The following is a 21,112-nucleotide window of genomic DNA, read 5'->3' as shown; positions in this document are numbered from 1 at the left end:
CAGGCTGGAGTGCAGTGGCCAGATCTCAGCTCACTGCAAGCTCCGCCTCCCGGGTTCCCGCCATTCTCCTGCCTCAGCCTCCCGAGCAGCTGGGACCACAGGCGCCGCCACCTCGCCCGGCTAATTTTTTGTGTTTTTAGTAGAGACGGGGTTTCACCATGTTAGCCAGGATGGTCTCGATCTCCTGACCTTGTGATCCGCCCGTCTCAGCCTCCCAAAGTGCTGGGATTACAGGCTTGAGCCACCGCACCCGGCCTATTCTTTATTTCTAGAGGTATATGTTGGTGTTAGGGCCTTTAGTATAAATTCTACTCCTGATGTTGCCTGAACGAAAAATGATACCTAGAAGTTTTCAGCCAATGAGTCTGGACGTTAGAGGAGGAAGCATGTTAGTTCCTTCTGGAGAGCCACAAACAGACGCATTGGGCAAGGAACCACGTGCTGAGCACCATTTGCATGCTGAGTTTTAGACTTTGTAGGACACACACACACACACACATATCTACCTCCTACTAGGGAACAGAATAGAACCTTGCTTCTCTCCCTTGGAGAAAAGTCACTGTGGATGGTGTATGTCAACAGGCCCTCTCCAAAGGCTTATGTGGGGTCGGTGAGGCCATGGTTTTGGAGTTTGGGATTCACCACCCTGTCCTGGGGAAGCAAAGTTTGCCATAAAACAAACAACAGAAAAAGATTCAGCCACCATAAAGGCAAGAAAGAGCCGACCCAGACATTTGTGCCACAGCTGTCCTAGAGGGAGTTGGCTGGCATCCTTGCTGGACACAGTGCAAGAAGCTGTTTGTGTTGTGGTGCTGGGAGGACCGGGGGCCTGTGCCATGTGGAACATGTGTAGATGTTGAGAGGTTGAGTCTTACCACTGAGAATGTTTGGAGGATGAGTATGGGTGGCAGAGGCATACATAAAGAGGCAGAGAGCCTTTGCCCCTGCCTTTCTCCCCCACCCAAGGCTGACCTGTGTTCTCCCAGGTCTGGGATTCTAAGTGACCTGCTCTGTGTTTGGTCTCTCTCAGGGTGAGCACAAGCCTGGGAGATGGCAGTGATGGAAATGGCCTGCCCAGGCGCCCCTGGCTCAGCAGTGGGGCAGCAGAAGGAACTCCCCAAAGCCAAGGAGAAGACGCCGCCACTGGGGAAGAAACAGAGCTCCGTCTACAAGCTTGAGGCCGTGGAGAAGAGCCCTGTGTTCTGCGGAAAGTGGGAGATCCTGAACGACGTGATTACCAAGGGCACAGCCAAGGAAGGCTCCGAGGCAGGGCCAGCTGCCATCTCTATCATCGCCCAGGCTGAGTGTAGGGGCCTGGGGTTGTTGTGGGCACGGGGCAGGTGGGTGGGCCTGCAGGTGGGTAGCTGGGCCCAGGGGTTCCCTATGGAGGAGAGAGGTCCGTGCCATTGCTAGATAAGATTCTCACAAGACACAACCAGAGGTCTATGCCAAGAATCATGGAACGTGGGGTTGTAAAAGTGCACAGATGGTGAATGTGGCAAGGGGAGGCTGTGTCCATCATGACTGGAGCAGGGGAAGAGAGGTAACAGACAGCGCTCGGGACTCTGCAGAATCATCGAGCAGGCCATCAGCCTTCTGCTGTGACCTTGAGCAGCCCGAGTATCTGGAGAGGCTCCAGACAGGAAAGGCCAGGTCTCCTGGAAAGCCCCACTGGGGCCTGTGGGGCCTTCACCATCTTCCACCTAGAGATGGCCCCACCCCCCGGAATGAGCACCGTGCTCTTGAGCCTGCTGGGCCAGTCCTGGGGCGGCAGGCCATGGCAGGGTGAGGCCTGGTCTGGTCCTTTCTGCTTCTACTTATGATACCTTATGATGACTAGTAATGGTGGCTTCCCTTGGAGACAGAAACTCCCATGAGGCCTGGGTAGGGCCAGGAGTCCTTTCTCTCCAACACCTTCCCTCAACTCAGTAGGCTTCTTGGGGTGGAACCTGCAGAGCTAGACAGCCGTGCTGGCGTTTCTCCACACGCACACATCCTGCCCTTGTCTCCCACTTCCTCCTGGTTGGTTTTTGAGGAGACATGAGAGAATAAAAACTAAAATGCAGTGAGTGACATAATTTTAAAAAAAAATACACACACATATATCCACACTTATATGTACATACGCATATAAATACCTAATAGCTGGTATTTACTGAGCTGTTTTTCCTATGAGCCAGGCACTGTGTTGAGCGTTTTCTGTAGATCATCTCACTTCAGCTTCACAGGACGTGAGGCAGGCACCCTATGATCCCCATATTATAGGCATGGCTATTTCAGAGCAGGTGGCTGAGGCCATGGTCTGCTCCTGACCATAAGCTGAGAAGCTGGGGAGACAGTGCGGGAAGGAGGCATTGGTGGGGAGGTGACTGCCAGACAGCGGTTGTCTGGAATGGAGGGGAAGGAGAGGCGCCAGAGGGGATCTCTGCAGAATGTCTCTCCCCTAAGTGCTGAATTCCTATTTTTTCTCCTCTCTGCTAATCTAACTCCTTTTGCTTTAGGTGAGAATAGCCAGGAGTTCAGCCCCACCTTTTCAGAACGCATTTTCATCGCTGGGTCCAAACAGTACAGGTAAGCAGGGGAGACAAGCCTGAGTGGGAAGGCGGGGACTGGACCCAGCGTCCTCGTCCCCAGCGCTTGCCTGGGCCGCTCCTGCTGACCCCGGGCTCCCTCCCTCAGCACCTGTGGTTCAGCTCCTGGAACTCGCCCAGGCTTTCCTGGCTGAGCCGCTCTCTCAGCCAAATAAGCTTTTCAAAAGGCTTTTCACAGCTTGTGGCTGACTGCCTCTGGGACACATCAACTTGACGTTTTATTTTTATTCTCCTCAGAGTCCTTAATGCACCTCCTCGTTTCCCATCAACAGGGAGGGTACTGGGAACAGAAGCTGCTTCCCACTCTTGCGTGACTGTGAGCGCAGTTCGGGTTGGTCAGGGGGCCTTCTACTGTCCTCTATGTGAGAAACCTGCTGGTGCCTTTTCTCCTGGGAGATGCACCAAGTAGGGATGCGGGCGGTAGAAAAGGAGGGGACAGATAGACTTGGTGGCCCAGTAGAAAGGAAGCCAGGGTGGGGCTCAGTCTGTTCCCAGGTTCTGCATTCCCCCACAGATGATTTTTTGAAACGAGTTCAAGTGCCGGGCGTGATGGCTCTCGCCTGTAATCCCAGCACTTTGGGAGGCTGAGGCGGGTGGATCACGAGGTCAGGAGATCGAGACCATCCTGACCAACATGGTGAAACTCCATCTCTACTAAAAATACAAAAATTAGCTGGGCATGATAGTGCATGCCTGTAATCTGAGCTACTTGGGAGGCTGAGGGAGGAGAATCGCTTGAATCCGGGAGTTGGAGGTTGCAGTGAGCCGAGATCACACCACTGCACTCCAGCCTGGTGACAGAGTGAGATTCCGTCTGGGAAAAAAAAAACAAAAAAAAAAAGAGTTCAAGCTCCCTCCCCTATCACCAGGCAGGTTTTTGTATCACTGGAGTTTGGAACCTGCTAGTGATAAGATTGTGGGGAGGGCAGCTGCCTTGGAACCAAGAAAGGCTTAGAATTTGGTGGGATTCCTTCTGCTGTCCTGGGTGCCTTTTGGCCCAGAGTAGGAGCCTTTGATAGACATACTTCTTTCAGCTGTCCAAGAGAAGCCTGTAGGCTTCCAGTGGTCCCCAGGACTACCATGAGTCTGCCTCCTCTGTGGGGACAGAAGATGAGGCCAAGGGAGGGTGGCTGAGGCCATGATCTCCTCCACAGCTGTTGCAGCAACCCATCTGTTGCCAGGTCCTTTCATACTTGGCAGGGACCCCAGTCCAATTAGAGCCATGGCAGTGATGAGCCCCGAGGCCAGCAGAGAAGGGCAGGCTCCCCGGTACCAGGCAGCAGCCCAGGGTGTCACCTTCAGCAGCAGCCAGGGACCCCCAGGAACCGTGAGAGTGGAGGTGACCAGCCTTATCTGTTCCTCCATCCGGAGGCAACAGAAACAAGCTCTGCTCAATCAGAGCTGAGAGGCCTGCCATGAGCCTGGCCCCCTCCTGGGAACTCTCCAGGGGCAGCTGACCTTGGAGAGCAGTGAGCAAACCGTGTCTCCTCCCCCAGCTCTCCCCAAGAAGTGCTGAGTCTGTACCCCATCACCATAGTAACAAGCACAGCTTCTTGGCAACTTGCCTTGGGGCCAGACACTGAGCTGGGCTTTTTAAATGAACTAAATTATTGAAACCTCATTTCCACCCTGCATGGCAGAAAATACCAAACCCATTTTATAAGTGAGAAAACTGAGGTTCCTTGGGATTTAGAAACTTGGCCGCATTCACACAAGTAATGGCAAGCTGGGATTTGACCTTGGATCTGCAGGAGTCCAGATACAAGTGTCTGGGCCATTGCCTCTTCCTGCCTCCTTGTGCTCAATATGCAAATCTGTCCCTTTTTTGACAGCCAGTCTGAGAGTCTTGATCAGATCCCCAACAATGTGGCCCATGCTACCGAAGGCAAAATGGCCCGTGTGTGTTGGAAGGGAAAGCGTCGTAGCAAAGCCCGGAAGAAACGGAAGAAGAAGAGCTCAAAGTCCCTGGCTCATGCAGGAGTGGCCTTGGCCAAACCCCTCCCCAGGACCCCTGAGCAGGAGAGCTGCACCATCCCAGTGCAGGTGAGACCCTCCACCCACTGCCCAGACCGCAGGTTCATGGGGCCTTGGAATTGGAGCCTGTGCCTTGGCCCTGGCCCTCTGTGCTGACAGCTGTGTTTCTCCCCACAGGAGGATGAGTCTCCACTCGGCGCCCCATATGTGAGAAACACCCCGCAGTTCACCAAGCCTCTGAAGGAACCAGGCCTTGGTCAACTCTGTTTTAAGCAGCTTGGCGAGGGCCTGCGACCAGCTCTGCCTCGATCGGAACTCCACAAACTGATCAGCCCCTTGCAATGTCTGAACCATGTGTGGAAACTGCACCACCCCCAGGACGGAGGCCCCCTGCCCCTGCCCACGCACCCCTTCCCCTATAGCAGACTGCCTCATCCCTTCCCATTCCACCCTCTCCAGCCCTGGAAACCTCACCCTCTAGAGTCCTTCCTGGGCAAACTGGCCTGTGTAGACAGCCAGCAACCCTTGCCTCACCCACACCTGAGCAAACTGGCCTGTGTAGACAGTCCAAAGCCCCTGCCTGGCCCACACCTGGAGCCCAGCTGCCCGTCTCGTGGTGCCCATGAGAAGTTTTCTGTGGAGGAATACCTGGTGCACGCTCTGCAAGGCAGCGTGAGCTCAGGCCAGGCCCACAGCCTGACCAGCCTGGCCAAGACCTGGGCAGCAGGGGGCTCCAGACCCCGGGAGCCCAGCCCCAAAACTGAGGACAATGAGGGCGTCCTGCTCACTGAGGTAACTAATCCCCCAGCACCTGTATACGTCCCTCCACCAGCAACCTGGGGGATGCCAGAGTCACTCTTATCTGTGGTGACAAATCAAACAGTAGGATAGTGCTCACTGTGGATGAAAAGTGTCATCTGTTACGCTGCCAACCTCACTTTTCACAGCCTTTTTAGCGTCTTCTGAGTTCTTCTGGTTGGTCACCTCCTGCTTGCGGAATGCGGGCACTGCATGAATAATACACATGCTGAGGACAAGGGGAATCAGCCGGGAGCCACTGGACATGTTATCATGGCCCCCAGAGACGGAAGATGAGGATGGGACCTGTTTTCACCACCCACCTCCTTCCCTTTTTCCTCTTGTTCACTTCCCAAATAAGCATATAACTTTAAATGATTTTATCACACTTTGATTTCTGGGTTTTATTCCATCCATCCACTTTTTTTTTTTTTCTTTAATAAATTGTTTTTTGAGACAGAGTCTCACTCTGTCACCCAGGCTAGAGTACAGTGGTACAATCATAGCTCACTACAGCCTCCATCTCCTGGGTTCAAGCAATCCTCCTGCCTCAGCCCCCCGAGTAGCTGGGACTACAAGCGTGTACCACCACGCCCAGCTATTTTCTTTTTTTAGTAGAGATGAGGTCTTGCTGTGTTGCCCAGGCTGGTCTCAAACTCCTGGGCTAAAGCAGTCCTCACACATTGGCCTCCAAAAGTGCTGGGATTATAGGTGTGAGCCACTGCACCGTCTTATTCCATCCACTTTTTAATTTTTTAATTTTTTGTTTTATTTTGTTTTGAGACAGAGTCTTACTCTGTCGCCCAGGCTGGAGTGTAGTGGCACTATATCAGCTTACTGCATCCTCCCCCTTCCGGGTTCAAGTGATTCTCCCACTTCAGCCTCCCGAGTAGCTGGGACTACAGGTATGCACCACCATGCTGGGCTAATTTTGTATTTTTTGGTAGAGACAGGGTTTCACCATGTTGGCCAGGCTGGTCTCAAACTCCTGACCTTGAGTGATCCGCCCACCTTGGCCTCCCAAAGTGCTGGGATTACAGGTGTGAGCCACCATGCCCGGCCCCTCCATCCTCTTTTAACATCATCCTTGACCCCGGCCCCTCTTCACTGTTCCTCCCTTCCCTCCACCTAGCTCCTGAGTTTTGTTTTTTCATTGTCAAGGTGATTGGCAGTTCTGTTTCTGTTTCACCATCACAAGTCTGGGATGTTTTTCATCACAAGGATCAGTGGCTGCAACCCATGAACCCCTCCCTCGCCTTCACCTCATTCCTCTACCCCCTCTCTGGGGCTGCCCAGCCCAGATCCCCGTCTTCGCCCCAGGGCTGCCTGGTTGTGAGGGCTCAGCTCAGCAGCCCTGGCAAGGTCACTAGCTGGAGGGCCTTCCTCATTGTAGCCCTGTAGCCCTCTGCTGCCCTGGCCACTAAAACTGGCCTCTCTCTCCTGCCAACCCCAGAAACTCAAGCCAGTGGATTATGAGTACCGAGAAGAAGTCCACTGGGCCACACACCAGCCCCGCCTGGGCAGAGGCTCCTTCGGAGAGGTGCACAGGATGGAGGACAAGCAGACTGGCTTCCAGTGCGCTGTCAAAAAGGTATGCCAGGGCTCAGGGGCTGAGTGAAGAGGGAAGCCAGGAAGGGGGCCTGGTGTGTTCCCTCTGCTTTCTGTCAAGGACAGTCGCAGGGTGACTGTGGGTCTGACTTGTGAACAGAACTTGGCTGTCACTGGCCACCTGAGGTCGGCTGGAACTGGAAGGGAGCAGCCTGTCACGTGTCCTGGCCTGGCTGCTGCCTTTGGCATGTGTGTATGTGAGAGGCAGTGTGAGAGGACACACGCGGCCTCGGTGTCTCAATATAGCCAGGGCCCTGAGGGGCAAGTCCCAACATGGAAGATGGTTGGAGCGTCATGAAATTCACACTGAGGTAAAACCCCTGAACCACATAGGGGGCCGCCCCCAACCTGGGCCAGATGATGGGGAAAGCAGTAGTCTCCACCTGTCAGGCGCTTCCAGCAGGAGGCCAGTCTCAGTGGGAGTCGGAGCTCTGCCCTGTTGGCCAGGTGTGCCGCAGTCCTACAAGACAGACTTGGTGGGGAAATCAAGCTTGGCAAGACAGGAAGTCAATGGCCTGGTGGCAGAGCCCTGATTCAGACCAGGTCTGTCTGACCTGAGAGTTCGGCTTTCAGCCACTCTTCAGGAAGAAGAGGAAAGAAGATAGACTTGTTGTCCTAGAGTTTTGAGTAGAGACAGAAGACAGGAATCACCTCTCCCACCCCTTCATCTCACTGGTGTTAGAAGTGGAGAGCAGAGAGGACGGTGTGGCATGCTGGGCCTGGAGCTGAGGCCTCCTCCTGTCAGATTACACTGTCCGGGCCCAGAGGGAGCATCAGTGGCGGCTGCAGACCTACAGGCCTCACGGGTGTCAGTCCTTCTCCCCGTCACCAACCTTTCCCCCACTCCTGACTCTTGGATCACCTTGATTGGAAGCCACCTTGTCGCCAGTCAAAGCTCTCAGCCTCAAAGCCAGCACCAGGACCTAAGGCGCGTTTCTGTGGACCATCCCCTTGGCCCTTTGGGCAGGGTGAAGTAAGCTCAGAGAGAGACCTTGTTTCAAGTGGCTTATGTCAGAGACGCTCCAATCTCCAAAAGGAAAGCAACAAATACAGGTAGAGCATCTGCAATCTGAAAACCCAAAATCTGAAGTGCTCCAAAGTCCAAAACTCTTGGAGCACCAACCTGACACAGGAAATGCTCACTGTAGCCAGAGCACAAAAGCCCGGCACACACTGGCCCCATTCAGAGCAGACACCGCCACCACCGTCTGGGGTGCCTGTGGCCTTAACGGGAGAGGAGACAACTGGGATGTGAATGAACCCAGCTTCCCTGGTGTGTCCTTGGGCTGGATGGTGAGACGGGTGAGGGAACTATCTGCAGGTACCACCCCAAACTTGAGACACACTGTGTCAAATACGAAAACTCTGCTCTCACCACCCCCGACTGGCAGCACGTGCTGAGTGCGTGCTGAGTTCTTGCCGAGTTCTTGCCAATGTGGATCATCGTCTTCCACTTGGAGGCCAAGGCCACATGCCTGACCTGCTCAGCTGCAGTTCCCCTCTCCAGGCTACCGGAGAAGGCTCAGCTGTCCCTTCTGAGAGGTGGTGGGAGGAGAGTGTGAGAGTGTGAAGAGACGCGCACCCAGCGCTGGGAGCTTAGTCACTGGGCTTCTCAGCTGTTCCCCTGCTGAGGGCCTCAGAGTCTTCCCAGGCAACAAGGTAAACAACCCTAATATAGTGGAAGAGGATAAATACTCCATGTTTCGCCCCTCCCATCCACTGCAAGGCAGTTGGAAAAGCTCCAAGCACAAGATGTGGACTTCTCAGCACCAGAGCTGCAGCTCAAGCCCACCAGAGCTGGCCACTCACAGAACCACTTCCTTCCCACCCCGGAGAATACAGTGGGGATGACTCTTTGGCAGCCCGCACAGCTGCCATTGGTTGGGCAGACAGCCCCTCCTTTCTGTCAAGGCAGTGGTGTCCTTTAGGGTTTTCAGCTGGAAGAGCAGGAGAAACAGTTCTCTGATGAGGGGATGGGCCCAGCATCAGAGGTCAGGCCGCACACCAGGTCAGAATAAGTCTGTGCCCCCACAATGCTTCTTGGGGAGAATCCAGTATGTGAGGTGTCACGTGGTGGTGCCAGCACTCCCTTCGTCCTCCTTCTAGAACATCCTGATCTGGATGCTGATTGGCCATGGGTCCAGAGTTTGATGCAGTTTTTTTTTTTAAGGTTTTTGTTTGATCTTTTTTTTTTTTTTTTTTTTTGAGACAGGATCTTGCTCTGTTGTCCAGGCTGGTTTGCAGTGGCATGATCACAGCTCACTGCAGCCTCAGCCCTGCAGACCCAAACAACCCTGCTGCCTCAGCTTCCCAAGTAGCTGGGACTTCAGGCACGCACCACCACACCCAGCTAATTTTTTATTTTTTGTAGAAACAGGATCTCACTGTGTTGCCCAGGCTGGACTCAAACTCCCGGGCAGCCTCCCAAAGTGCTGGGATTATAGGTGTGAGCCACTTTGCCCCACCAGGATCCCATTTTAATAGAAGAAACAACTACTTGTTTATACACACATAAAAAGTCCATGCTGGGTACAGTGGCTCATGCTTGTAATCCCAGTACTTTGGGAGGCTGAGGTGGGAGGACTGCTTGAGGCCAGGAGTTGGAGACCAGCCTGGGCAACATAGCAAGATCACATGTCTACCAAAAAGTTAAAAATAGAAATAAAAAAGAAATTTTAAAAGTCTGAAAAGATTTCTGCCAAAGGGCATTTACCTCTGAGAATAGGACTGGGAAAAGGGGACTTTTGCTTTTTTTGGTATCATTTGAATTCTTTTATAATGAGCCTATATTTGTTTGCAATTAAAAGTAAGATCAGGGCCAAGCACGGTGGCTCACACCTGTAATCCCAGCACTTTGGGAGGCTGAGGCAGGTGGATCACGGGGTCAGGAGTTCAAGACCAGCCTCTGGCCAAGATGGTGAAACCCCGTCTCTACTAAAAATACAAATACTAGCTGGGCATGGTGGCAGGCACCTGTAATCCCAGCTATTCGAGAGGCTGAGGCAGAGAATTGCTTGAACCAGGAAGGCGGAGGTTGCAGTGAGCCAAGATCATACCACAACACTCCAGCCTAGGTGACAGAGTGAGACTCTGTCTCAAAAAAAAGTAAGATTAGGCCGGGCCTATGGCTCATGCCTGTAATCCCAGCCAGCACTTTGGGAGGCCAAGGGGGGCGGATCACGAGGTCAGGAGATCGAGACCATTCTGGCCGACATAGTGAAACCCCGTCTCTACTACAAATACAAAAATTAGCCGGGCGTGGTGGCGGGTGCCTGTAGTCCCAGCTACTTCGGAGGCTGAGGCAGGAGAATGGCATGAACCCAGGAGGCGGAGCTTGCAGTGAGCCGAGATTGTGCCACTGTACTCCAGCCTGGCGACAGAGTGAGACTCCACCTCAAAAAAAAAAAAAAAAATAGATCAGCCAGTGTGGGATCATGCCTACAATTCTGGCATTTCTTTGTAGAGACCCTGTCTCTACAAAAAAAAATAGCCAGGCATGGTGGCATACACCTGTGGTCCCACCTACTTGGGCAACTGAGGTGAGAGGATCACTTGAGCCCAGGAAGTAGAGGCTGCAGTGAGCCAAGATCATGCCACTGCACTCCAGCCTGGACAACAGAGTGAGACCCTGTCCCCCAACCCCACAAAAAATGGGATCCTACTCTAGTGATTATTCTGTACCATGTTTTTGTCATGCAATAATATATCACAACAGATTTCCTTATTGGCACATATACAACCATCTTAAGCTTTTTAACGGCCATGTAGAAGTTCTTATCCTAGTCAGTGGTGGATTGATAGGATCCATGAACTCTAGGAACTTCATTCAAAAGAATGTTTGTCGGTCAGATGCAGTAGCTCACGCCTGTCATCCCAGCACTTTGGAAGGCCAAGGTGGGCAGATCACTTGAGGTCAGGAGTTCGAGACCAGCCTGGCCAACATGGTGAAACCCCATCTCTACCAAAAATATAAAAAATTAGCTGCATGTGGTGGTACATGCCTGTAATCCTAACTACTCGGGAGGCTGAGGCAGGAGAATTGCTTGAACCTGGGAGGCAGAGGTTGCAGTGATCCAAGATCATGCCACTGTACTCCAGTGTGGGCGACAGAGCAAGACTCTGTCTCAAAAAAAAAAGTGTTTGTGTGTTGCATGTATGGGCAATCACACATTTTTGAAGAATAATTCATATCATTTACCAGATCCTCAAAGGGGTCTGTAGCCCAAAAAGGGTTAAGAATCACTCCTTTTAGGACATCTGGCTCAAGTGTGAAGTTCTGGGAGCTTCGCTTTGGCTCTGCCGCTGATCTGGGATAATGTGACCCTGGCCAAGTCAACCCAGCCGTCACCAAGCACCTGCTCTGTGCCAGACACTGTGCAGGGGCTGGGGACAGATGTGAAATCCACAGGCCTGACCTGAAGGAACCCGAGTTGTAATGGGGGATAGACATTTATATTAGGGTAAAGGTGAGCAGCCTTCAGTCCTGGACACGTGTTTAGAAGGAAAATAGCACAAGGATCAGAGGAGAATATCTTGATGGTGCTGAGAAAATAAGGCGGGACCCTCTAATATTCATTGGACATCTGTGCACAGTACTGTGGTAGTCCCTTTCACACAGTTTACGCTCCTGGAATCTGCAAAACAATTTATAGAATTGCTCTTATGCCTTTTTTTATTGATGTTATAAAACAGATAAGAATACCAAAGAAGAGCCTGGGCACGGTGGCTCACGTCTGTAATCCCAGCACTTTGGGAGACCGAGGCGGGCAGATCATGAGGTCAGGAGATCGAGACCATCCTGGCCAACACAGTGAAACCCTGTCTCGACTAAAAATACTAAAAAAGTAGCCGAGCGTGGTGGCGGGCGTCTATAGTCCCAGCTACTCGGGAGGCCGAGGCAGGAGAATCGCTTGAACCTGGGAGGCAGAGGTTGCAGTGAGCTGAGATTGCACTACTGCACTCCAGCCTGGGCGACAGAGTGAGACTCCATCTCAAAAAAAAAAAAAAAAAAAAAGAATACCAAAGAAGGCCAGGTATGGTGGCTCACGCCTATAATCCCAGCACTTGGAGAGGCCAAGGCAGCTGGATCACCTGAGGTCAGGAGTTTGAGACCAGCCACCAACATGGAGAAACCCCATCTCTACTGCAAATACAAAAATTAGCCAGGCGTGGTGGCAGGTGCCTGTAATCCCAGCTACTCAGGAGGCTGAGGCAGGAGAATCACTTGAACCCAGGAGGCAGAGGTTGCGGTGAGCCAAGATCGCGCCATTGCACTCCAACCTGGGCAACAAGAGCGAAACTCCATCTTAAAAAAAAAAAAAAAAAAAAGATTACCAAAGAAAACAAGAGGAAAGTTCAAGGAGGAAAAAGTGATTCCCAGCGTCCAGCGTGCAGGCAATTGAGTGGAGGGAAGTGGCTTCTGGATTGGGCAGTGGGCTCATTGCTGACAGTGCTTCCCCCTGGGGATGCTCGCTCCTGAATGTATTTTAAAACATTAGCATGGATGCCAGGCACAGTGGCTCACACCTGTAATCTCAACATGTTCGAGGCCAAGGTGGGAGAATCACTTGAGCCTAGGAGTTCAAGACTAGCCTGGGCAATATGGCAAAACGCCATCTCTACAAAAAATACAAAAATTAGCTGGGCATGGCGCCTATAGTGTCAGCTGCTTGGGAGGCTGAGATGGGAGGATCACTTGAGCCCGAGAATGTCGAGGCTGCAGTGAGCTGTGATTGTGCCACTGCACTCCAGCCTGGCCAACCGAGGGAGGAGACCTTGTCTCAAAAAAAAAAAAAAAAAAAAAAAAAAGTTCAGCATGGAAAGGCCTTCAGGAGGCAGAGTAGCTGGCAGCTCTGGAGTCAGGCTTACCCGAGCAAAAGCCAGGCTGTGATCTCTTATACACAGTGACCTTGGGCAGATTATTTGCCCAGGTTTCAGCTTCTTCATCTATAAAATGGGGATAATGATCCCACCAGCTTACAGGCTATTGTAAGATCTGAATAACTAATGCTTAGAAAGGGCTTTACCAGTGCTTGGGAAATGATAAGTGGGCATTAGATCGTAATTCTCATGAATATCCTCATCACAGTCCAGCCCCCTCATTTTACGGATGAGGAACACGGAAGTTCAGAGAGGAGGGGTGGCCACACGGGCGGCCAGCTTGGCCTGGAAGGCTGGGCTGCTTTCTCCGCTGGCACAGACTTCTAAAGCACCTTGTGTTTTGAAGCATCTCCTCCCACCCTCTTTGGTCTGGGTGACTGGAAATATTTTTAGCATGGACGGGACACTCTAGGAGGACTTACAGATTTCTGCAAAGTTAAAGCCAAGTTTCCCCAACTCTTTTGGATCACAGCCCTGTTAATATCTCAGTCATTGTTTCAGGGCAACCCAGGCCAAAACAAATACCCAACAGATCTGTGTATGAAGCAATGAGGTCAAATAATAAGTCTTTATCGTAACAACTTAGTAGCCATTTGAAAAGCGACACATAAGTTGAAAGAAAAAGGGTCCTTCCATTTCCAAACAGCCAGATTATTAATGGGATGTATGCCTTGTTGCACATCTCAACCCTTGAAATCAGAGAGGACACCACCACCTTCATTTCCCACATTTTCTTCTTGAAGTACTTTTAATCACAGTGACCTCCAAAAACCTAGCTTCATAGAAATACATTATCAAAGGGAATGTCGTGTGACTGAACTTTGAAGCTGAACTGTCTCGAGCAAGTCGTTCATGCGGTGTCCAGCAGACGTTGTGGTGGCCGTTTCCCTCAAATGTCAGATATCCATTTGGCACCCTTCTGAGTTCTCTGCAGTGCCCTGGGGTGCCTCAAGCTCAGTTTGGGGTTGGTTAGGCTGAAGACATTTGCTAACAAGTCCTGTTGTTGAATTAGTTCCAACTCAGGTTCAGAGGCTTTTTAGAGCTGGAAACACTGGCAGAGTCAAAGTTCATGGGAGGTGATTAATCAAACCAGATATTAGGGAACCAGAAGGGTGATATTTTCCACTGATAGGCAAAAGTCCAAAAACCCCAGTGTCAGAGCTGTTTGCCAAGTCAGCAAGTCTGTGGAGATCGCTTCCAAGCTGGTTCTGTTACTGCCAGCGCCCCCTGGCGATGCCACTCAAGGCTTACTTGAGAACCATCAGCAGCCGGGAAGGAGGGCAAGTCTATTAAGAAGTCTAAGAGGCCGGGCGCAGTGGCTCACGCCTGTAATCTCAGCACTTTTGGAGGCCGAGGCGGGTGGATCATGAGGCCAGGAGTTTAAGACCACATGGTGAAACCCTGTCTCTACTAAAAATACAAAAATTAGCTGGGTATGGTGACACGTGCCTATAGTCCCAGCTACTCGGGAGGCTGAGGCATGAGAATCCCTTGAACCCAGGAGGCGGAGGTTGCAGTGAGCCGAGATATCACTCCACTGCACTCCAGCCTGGTGACAGAGCGAGACTCCATCTCAAAAAAAAAAAAAAAAAAAAGGTCTAAGAGACCGGGCACAGTGGCTCACGCCTGTAATCCCAGCCCTTTGGGAGGCCGAGGCGGGTGGATCACCTGAAGTCAGGAGTTTAAGACCAGCCTGACCAACATGGTGAAACCCTGTCTTTACTAAAAATATGAAAAATTAGCTGGGCATAGTGGTAGGTGCCTGTACTCCCAGCAACTCGGGAGGCTGAGGCAGGAGAATTGCTTGAACCCGGGAGGCAGAGGTTGTAATTAGCTGAGGTTGCACCGCTGCACTCCAGCCTGGGCGACACAGCGAGACTCTGTCTCAAAAAAAAAGGTCTAAGTATCAGCTTCTCTGATGTGAGCTGGAGGAATTGGGGAGCTAGCACTTCCTGAGTGCCCACTGGTTGCCAGGCCTGGTGTCGGTTACCATCCTTCCAAATCCTTGCTCTACCCAGGAGCAGATACCACTGTCCCTGCTGTTTGCATATGGAAACACGTGGATGGGAAGTCTGCTGCCTTGTTTTAAAAGGCTGAGCCAGGATCTAAGCCCACAATGTTTATATCCAAGGCCTATTTCCTCCCACCAAGTTGCTGGTCCCTTTAGATAGGAGTGGATGATCCCAGACCTGCCAGTCGGCAGTTGGCCAAACCCCTCCGCAGAAGCCTCCTTATGTTCCCAGATGCTGGGAGACAGCTGCAAACAGAATGCACACTGCTCTGTCTATGTGGATGTTTTAGTCCTCTGGGAAAGAAACAAATAATTACAAGAGTTAAGAAAAGTGTTGAGGCCGGGCGCGGTGGCTCACGCCTGTAATCCTAACACTTTGGGAGGCCGACGCGGGTGAATCACAAGGTCAGGAGTTTGAGACCAGCCTGGCCAGCATGGTGAAACCCTGTCTCTACTAAAAATACAAAAAGTATCTGGGCATGGTGGCACACACCTGTAGTCCCAGCTACTCGGGAGGCTGAGGCAGGAGAATCGCTTGAACCTGGGAGGCGGAGGTTGCAGTGAACCAAGATCACGTCACTGTATGCCAGCCTGGGCGACCCAGCAAGACTCTGTCTCAAAAAAAAAAGAAAAGAAAAACAAAATGCACCCGATGGAGTCCAAATCTTGGTTCCTGACCATCAGATAAGTCAGAAGCCTGGCTTCTGACAGTAGACATGGATGGTGATTAGCAAAAGGACCCACATCCTAGAAATCGCCCATTTAGCTGGAGGAAAAAATGTTCTGTGTTTGGCAGATTTGAGGGCGGACAGCGTGCCAGCAGCCTGGATGAGGAATGTAGGGTTTCGGTATTTTTTTGGGGGGCGGGGGTGGTTTTTGTTTTTTTTTTTTTTGAAATGGAGTCTCACTCTGTCGCCAGACTGGAGTGCAGTGGCGCGATCTCGGCTCATTGCAACCTCTGACTCCCGAGTTCAAGCGATTCTCCTGCCTCAGCCTCCCGAGTAGCTGGGATTACAGCCTCATGCCACCATGCCCAGCTAACTTTTATATTTTTAGTAGAGACAGGGTTTTGGCCAGGATGATCTTGATCTCCTGACCTTGATCTCCTTGATCCACCCGCCTCAGCCTCCCAAAGTGCTGAGATTACAGGCATGAGCCACCGCGCCTGGCTGGAATGTAGTTTTTTTGTTTTTGTTTTTGTTTTTTTTGAGATGGAGTCTCGCTCTGTCGCCCAGGCTGCAGTGCAGTGGTGTGATCTCAGCTCACTGCAAGCTCCGCCTCCCGGGTTCACACCATTCTCCTGCCTCAGCCTCCCAATAGCTGGGACTACAGGCGCCCGCCACCTCGCCTGGCTCATTTTTTTTTGTATTTTTTAGTAGAGACGGGGTTTCGCCGTGTTAGCCAGGATGGTGTTGATCTCCTGACCTCATGATCCACCCGCCTTGGCCTCCCAAAGTGCTGGGATTACAGGCGTGAGCCACCGCGCCCGGCCCAGAATGTAGTTTTTATGCGGCTGTTTTTGCACATGGGCAGCACTCCAGAACTTTAATTAAGTTCAGGAAGTTGCTCCTGATACCAAGGGCACGGGATATTTAGGCTCTGAGGGTCCAGCAGGCCCCCCGGGCCCCTGCATAGCCACTGGAAACAGCAGCCTCTGTGTGTGGAGCACCGGGGTCCTGACAGGATGTCAGGGACCCAGCTCTGGTCCCCTCTTCCTGTCTCACAGCTGCCTCTGGGCCCTTGCAGGTGCGGCTGGAAGTATTTCGGGCGGAGGAACTGATGGCATGTGCAGGATTGACCTCACCCAGAATTGTCCCTTTGTATGGAGCTGTGAGGGAAGGGCCTTGGGTCAACATCTTCATGGAGCTGCTGGAAGGTAAGGAGCCAGGTCCCACTCTTTCTCCAAATTCAGTGCCAAGGGTTCCCTCCTGAGTCTTGCCCAAGTTGGCCTTGGTCACTGATCCATCCATTGGACCAGTGACCTGCTTTCCACCTTTAACCTCTTGACCCTATGACCCTGCTTTCCACCACCTGCCCTGTGCTCTTGCCCTTGGCTGGCATGGAGGCTCGAGCAAGTCCCAGGTATAGCCTGGCCTTTGTTCTCCTAGGTGGCTCCCTGGGCCAGCTGGTCAAGGAGCAGGGCTGTCTCCCAGAGGACCGGGCCCTCTACTACCTGGGCCAGGCCCTGGAGGGGCTGGAATACCTCCACTCACGAAGGATTCTGCATGGGGACGTCAAAGGTAAGGCCCAGGCCCCACGGCCCTGGTCCCCAGCAGGCTCTTCTCTCACACCATCCTGCCTGATCTCCTCTCAGTTCTGGGCTAGCCTGGTCATCTCCAGTAGCAGGCCCTGAGTCAGGCTGACAGGACTCTGCCTGTAGGAAGGGGAATGATGTTCTCCAACCCCTTAGCCAAGCACTATAGTTTCTGGTAGATGGTGGCAACAGAGAACCGAAGGTCAAGCTCCCATCCAGTGGTGACCCCTGGTACGGGGTTGGGGCAGGCGAGCAGAGTGGCAGCGTTCCCCCAGAGTAAACCCTGCTCCTGTCCCCTTGCCCTCAGAGATCCTGTCTGCCTCTAGCCTGAACTGATACCCTCCTCCCTTCCTCCACAACTGATGAAACTAATCAGAAGCAGCAGCTGCCACGTAGGGTCAGCCAGAAAATTACATCACTGGAGGGCAGGCCAAACCAAGCCAGGGTGGGCTGGGACCCGGCATGACTCACCTGTTCCTCTTCCTCCCCGGGCGGCCTGGCAGCGGACAACGTGCTCCTGTCCAGCGATGGGAGCCATGCAGCCCTCTGCGACTTTGGCCATGCTGTGTGTCTTCAACCTGATGGCCTGGGGAAGTCCTTGCTCACAGGTAAGGCCCCCCACCCACTGCTGTGCCCCCCAGTGCATTCATTCGCCGAATGCCTTCCATGCTTTCCAGAATGGGAATTGAGATGTGAACACTTAGGTCCTCCTGTGTGTTTAAGCCCCGCACCCAGTCTGGATGATTATCGGGGTTTCTTTGTTAGGCGGAAATGCGATCATGGATGTCAGGTGCTCATCGCTGATGCTCCTGTACACAGGGAAGAGAGGGAAAGGCTGTTGACTCTCGCTAGGTCCCAGGCCTTCTGCCTTGGAGGCCCCATGGCTCCCCCCGCCTCTTGTCTGGCCTTTTTAGGGGAGCGCACTGCCAGCCTGTGACCCCAGCTCTCCTGCGCCTCTGAGCACAGTTGGCTGGAAGCACAGTGGGCAGGCTGACCAAGGGGCCTGGTCTCTAAAGCCAGTGAAATATCTTTCTTTAACTCCTCTGATTATTGAAATAATCCATGCCCACTGTGAAGTATAGAGTTAAGCATATAAAAGAGGTGGAGAACAGAATTCTCACCATTCCTCTTACCCAGAGAGAGAATCACAAATTTTTTTGTTGTTTTCGTTAAGACGGAGTTTCACTCTGTCACCCAGGCTGGAGTGCAGTGGCACAATCTCGGCTCACTACAACCTCCGCCTCCTGGGTTCAAGCAATTCTCCTTCCTCAGCCTCCTGAGTAGCTGGGATTATAGGCACCTGCCACCATGCCCAGCTAATTTTTGTATTTTTAGTAGAGACGGGGTTTTGCCATGTTGGCCAGGCCAGTCTCAAACTCCAGACCTCAGGTGATCTGCCCCACTCAGCCTCCCAAAGTGCTGGGATTACAGGCGTGAGCCTCTGCGCCTGACCGAATCATGAATATTTTAGATAACTCCTTCCAGGCTGTTGTTTTTCCTGTGTCTAGTTAGCGCCATTATAACACAATTTTGTGCCCTGCTTTTTTCATTTATAGCATTAAGGATAAAATGATTTCATTCTGACCAACAGAAAAAGAATCTTTGGGAAGTATATGATTGTGTGTTGTTGAAGGACTGTGTTGACAATTCTGAACATGTAAATTGAATGTGGACACTTGACCTCCACCCATGTTGTCTTAAGCTCTTTTAAAATAACTTTAGTGGGCTTTTTCTTGTTACAAAAAAAAAAAATGTATCTTTTCTAATTTTTTTTAACTTTTATTTTTTAGAGACAGAGTCTTGCTCTGTCACCCAGGCTGGAGTGCAATAGCTCACTCATAGCTCACTGCAGCCTCAAGCTCCTTGGCTCGAGTGATCCTGCCGCCTCAGCTTCCTGAGTATGAGTAGCTGGGACCACAGGCATGCACCACCATGTCTGGCTCATTTTTTTAATTTTTTGTAGCTATACATGGGGTCTCAGTATGTTGCCCGGGCTGGTCTCAAATTCCTGGATTTAAGCTGTCCTCCCACCTCAGTCTCCCAAAGTGCTGGGATTACAGGCATGAGCCACTGCCTGACCCTTTTTTCTAATATCTTTTGAAGAAAGTAGAGCTAAGCAAAAATTACAAATACAGATCACCAGGAAAAAAAACCACTGTTCACATCTGCCATCTATTCTTTCAGTCTTTTATGCAAATAAGTTTTCTATTATGATTTTTAAATTTCACTTACTGGTATTTCAGGAACATCATACCAGTAATTAACCTTCTACAACCTAATTTGTAATATCCAGCCCCTGCCCTATTTTCAAAAAACACTTTAAGGGTTTGGTCCAAAGGGCAGAGTCCATATCATGGGTGCTCTGTTGCTTGGTACAAGTTCCCAGCAGAGTCCCCGCCTAGCTCCTCCCTACAAGTTTGACTTGGAGATGTTATTTCTGTATTTAAAGTACTTTAACATGGCCGGATACAGTGGCTCATGCCTGTAATCTCAGCACTTTGGGAGGCCGAAGTGGGTGGCTCACCTGAGATCAGGAGTTTGAAACCAGCCTAGCCAGCATGGTGAAACCCCATCTCTACTAAAAATATAAAAATTAGCTGGGCGTGGTGGCTCATGCCTGTAATTCCAGCTACTCAGGAGGCTGAGGCAGGAGAATCGCTTGAACCCAGGAAGCGGAGGTTGCAGTGAGCCAAGATCGCACCACCGTACTCCAGCCTGGGTTGACAGAGCGAGACTCTGTCTCAAAGAACGAAAAAGATAATAAAATAAAACGTACTTTAACAGTGACAAATTTAAGATACCCCGAGGATTAACTGGGGTGACCATTGCCTAGGCTCCTGCCCATCAGCATTCCAGGTGACTTTATGTCTTATCCGCCTTCTCAGGGGACTACATCCCTGGCACAGAGACCCACATGGCTCCGGAGGTGGTGTTGGGCAGGCGCTGCGACGCCAAGGTGGACGTCTGGAGCAGCTGCTGCATGATGCTGCACATGCTCAACGGCTGCCACCCCTGGACTCAGTTCTTCCGAGGGCCGCTCTGCCTCAAGGTCGGTGACGGCACCCGGCATGGCCAACATGGGGAGCTGCAGGGCCCTGGGGCCCGGGCCGCAGGCTTGAGGGGCTGCTCTGCGGTGGCAGTTGGAGCAAGGGGAGGCCTGGTCATCCATGTGGGATCCTAATTCAAATACTTGCCACCCAAATCTGGGGGTACAAAGGGAGATCCAGCTGCGGAGGCTCACCAAGTTCATGGCAGGTGAGAACTCTCTTCTGTCCATACCCTGGGCCCCATCCACCTGCCTCCTAACGGGCCGGGCCTGGAAGCTCTGGGCATCTTGCTGCCTGGCTCTGGCCTGTTTTACGGGCTCCATGTGTCCCTGTCCTGGGAAAAGTGCCCTCACTGTAGCCCAGACCCCTCCATTCCTTGTGATAGACCCCAGCACAGTGGCAGCAGGGGCCGGCGGGAGTTGCACAGAGAGCAGTAACAGCCGGGTATCAGGAAATGAGGGAAGGCAGGCCTCACCTGTTGTCTTTTGTGCCCCAGATTGCCAGCGAGCCTCCGCCTGTGAGGGAGATCCCAGCCTCCTGTGCCCCTCTCACAGCCCAGGCCATCCAAGAGGGGCTGAAGAAAGAGCCCGTCCACCGCGCATCTGCAGCGGAGCTGGCAGGGAAGGTGAACCAGGCACTACAGCAAGGTAAGAGGAGCTGCGCGCTGGCTGACCCGGGGGGCAGAGGACAGAGGTGGACAGAGGAGACAGGTGGCCACAGGTCCAGAGCAAGGTACCCCTCAGAGCCTTAGTTTCCCCCTCTGGAGTAGGGGGTGCAGCAGCCTCGGGGTTGTTGGGAGATTGTGGCAGTACCACGCCTTGACGCAGAGGCAGCGCTCAGGAGATGGGAAAGAGAAAATTCACATACAAACTCGAAGTGCTTTTTCCATTCTCCCACTCAACTACAATCAACCCGAAGACTCCTGTGACCACATGTGTGGGGATTTCCA

At 52.2% G+C, this 21,112-nt stretch overlaps 1 protein-coding gene across 5 annotated transcripts in view; it reads left to right on the top strand.

Annotated features, from left to right (window-relative positions):
* Nucleotides 1-21,112, top strand: part of MAP3K14 (mitogen-activated protein kinase kinase kinase 14) — a 54,061-nt gene that overhangs the window by 26,035 nt on the left and 6,914 nt on the right. For 3 of the 5 annotated variants that reach the window (XM_005584512.5, XM_065531706.2, XM_065531705.2), the window contains exons 2-11: nt 1,031-1,306; nt 2,502-2,571; nt 4,424-4,634; nt 4,743-5,357; nt 6,817-6,954; nt 16,609-16,738; nt 16,971-17,102; nt 17,620-17,724; nt 20,002-20,165; nt 20,660-20,810. In XM_005584512.5, coding sequence (XP_005584569.3) covers nt 1,051-1,306; nt 2,502-2,571; nt 4,424-4,634; nt 4,743-5,357; nt 6,817-6,954; nt 16,609-16,738; nt 16,971-17,102; nt 17,620-17,724; nt 20,002-20,165; nt 20,660-20,810 — 1,972 coding nt within the window. In that variant the 5' untranslated portion in view covers nt 1,031-1,050. Of the gene's footprint in view, nt 1-1,030; nt 1,307-2,501; nt 2,572-4,423; nt 4,635-4,742; nt 5,358-6,816; nt 6,955-16,608; nt 16,739-16,970; nt 17,103-17,423; nt 17,725-20,001; nt 20,372-20,659; nt 20,811-21,112 lie in introns of all 5 variants that reach the window. The other 2 variants (XR_012425954.1, XR_012425955.1) reach the window with 2 other exon arrangements.

This window comes from Macaca fascicularis, chromosome 16, assembly GCF_037993035.2.
Source record: "Macaca fascicularis isolate 582-1 chromosome 16, T2T-MFA8v1.1".
Taxonomy (NCBI): domain Eukaryota; kingdom Metazoa; phylum Chordata; class Mammalia; order Primates; family Cercopithecidae; genus Macaca; species Macaca fascicularis.
The sequence above is the reverse complement of the archived record's forward strand: the minus strand, read 5'-3'. Positions and strand labels throughout refer to the sequence as shown.